Source organism: Eimeria mitis, genomic scaffold (genome assembly GCF_000499745.2).
Source record: "Eimeria mitis Houghton genomic scaffold, Emh_scaff1867, whole genome shotgun sequence".
Classification (NCBI taxonomy): Eukaryota; Apicomplexa; class Conoidasida; order Eucoccidiorida; family Eimeriidae; genus Eimeria; species Eimeria mitis.
Window position 1 is genome coordinate 9166 of NW_013570189.1, and position 851 is coordinate 10016.

The 851-nt window shown below is 55.2% G+C and overlaps 1 protein-coding gene across 1 annotated transcript in view; it reads right to left on the reverse strand.

The window, feature by feature from the left end:
- EMH_0044850 (uncharacterized protein) overlaps nt 1-317 on the reverse strand; it is a gene marked incomplete at both ends in the record, with an annotated part of 1969 nt that extends 1652 nt beyond the window's left edge. Inside the window, one exon of the mRNA XM_013496009.1 lies at nt 309-317. Coding sequence (XP_013351463.1) covers nt 309-317 — 9 coding nt within the window. The remainder of the gene's footprint in view (nt 1-308) is intronic.
- Between the last annotated feature and the right edge of the window lie 534 nt (nt 318-851).

An 851-nucleotide genomic window follows, 5' to 3' on the forward strand; every position in this document is an offset into this window, starting at 1 on the left:
TAGCAGCAGCAGCAGCAAGAGAAGAAGCAGCAGATGCAACAGAGGCAGCAGCAGCAACAGCAGCAGCAGCAGCAGGAGATGCTCCACAAGCAGAGGTAACAACCGTTTGCGTGTTCTTGCTGCTGTAGCAGCAGCAGCAGCAGCAGCAGCAGCTGCAGCAACGAGAACAGCCCCAACAGCAGCAACACCAAAAGCACCAAACCAACTGTCCATAGCATCCATCTTCTCTACCCTTTAACATCTACTTTTTAGGGTTTAGGGTTTAGGGTTTAGGGTTTAGGGTTTAGGGTTTAGGGTTTAGGGTTTACCTGGTTCATGAGAGGAAACGTCTGAGGGTTTACTTTCTCTGACCCACAAATTATTGTATGAACACCACCAAAGTAAAGGGGGCCCCCCTGGGGGCCCCCTGGGGGGCCCCCATGGGGGCCCCCCTGGGGGGCCCCCTGGGGGCCCCCCTGTGTACCCTCTTGGCCACTCCCCTCTGTACCCTCTTTGGGGGCCCCTTGAAGGGCCCCTTGGGGGGCCCCCTGGGGGCCCCCCTGGGGGCCCCCCTGGGGGGCCCCCTGGGGGGCCCCTTGGGTAGTGTATTTGTTGGGTATTGCGTTGAGGGTTTGGTGGTGATGAGGGTTTGGTTGTGGGTGTATTTGTTTGTGTTTTAGTGTGGTTAATAGACGCAGAGCGAAGTCAGGGGCCCCCATGGTGTTGGGTTTATAACGATGAAGGGCCCCCAGCCAGGAGAGGGGGGCCCCCACGAATACAGCAGCAGGAAGAAGATATAAAGAAACACCAAAAAAGAGAGAGGTAAATGCAAAGCCAACTAAACTATACACACACACACACATATATATATA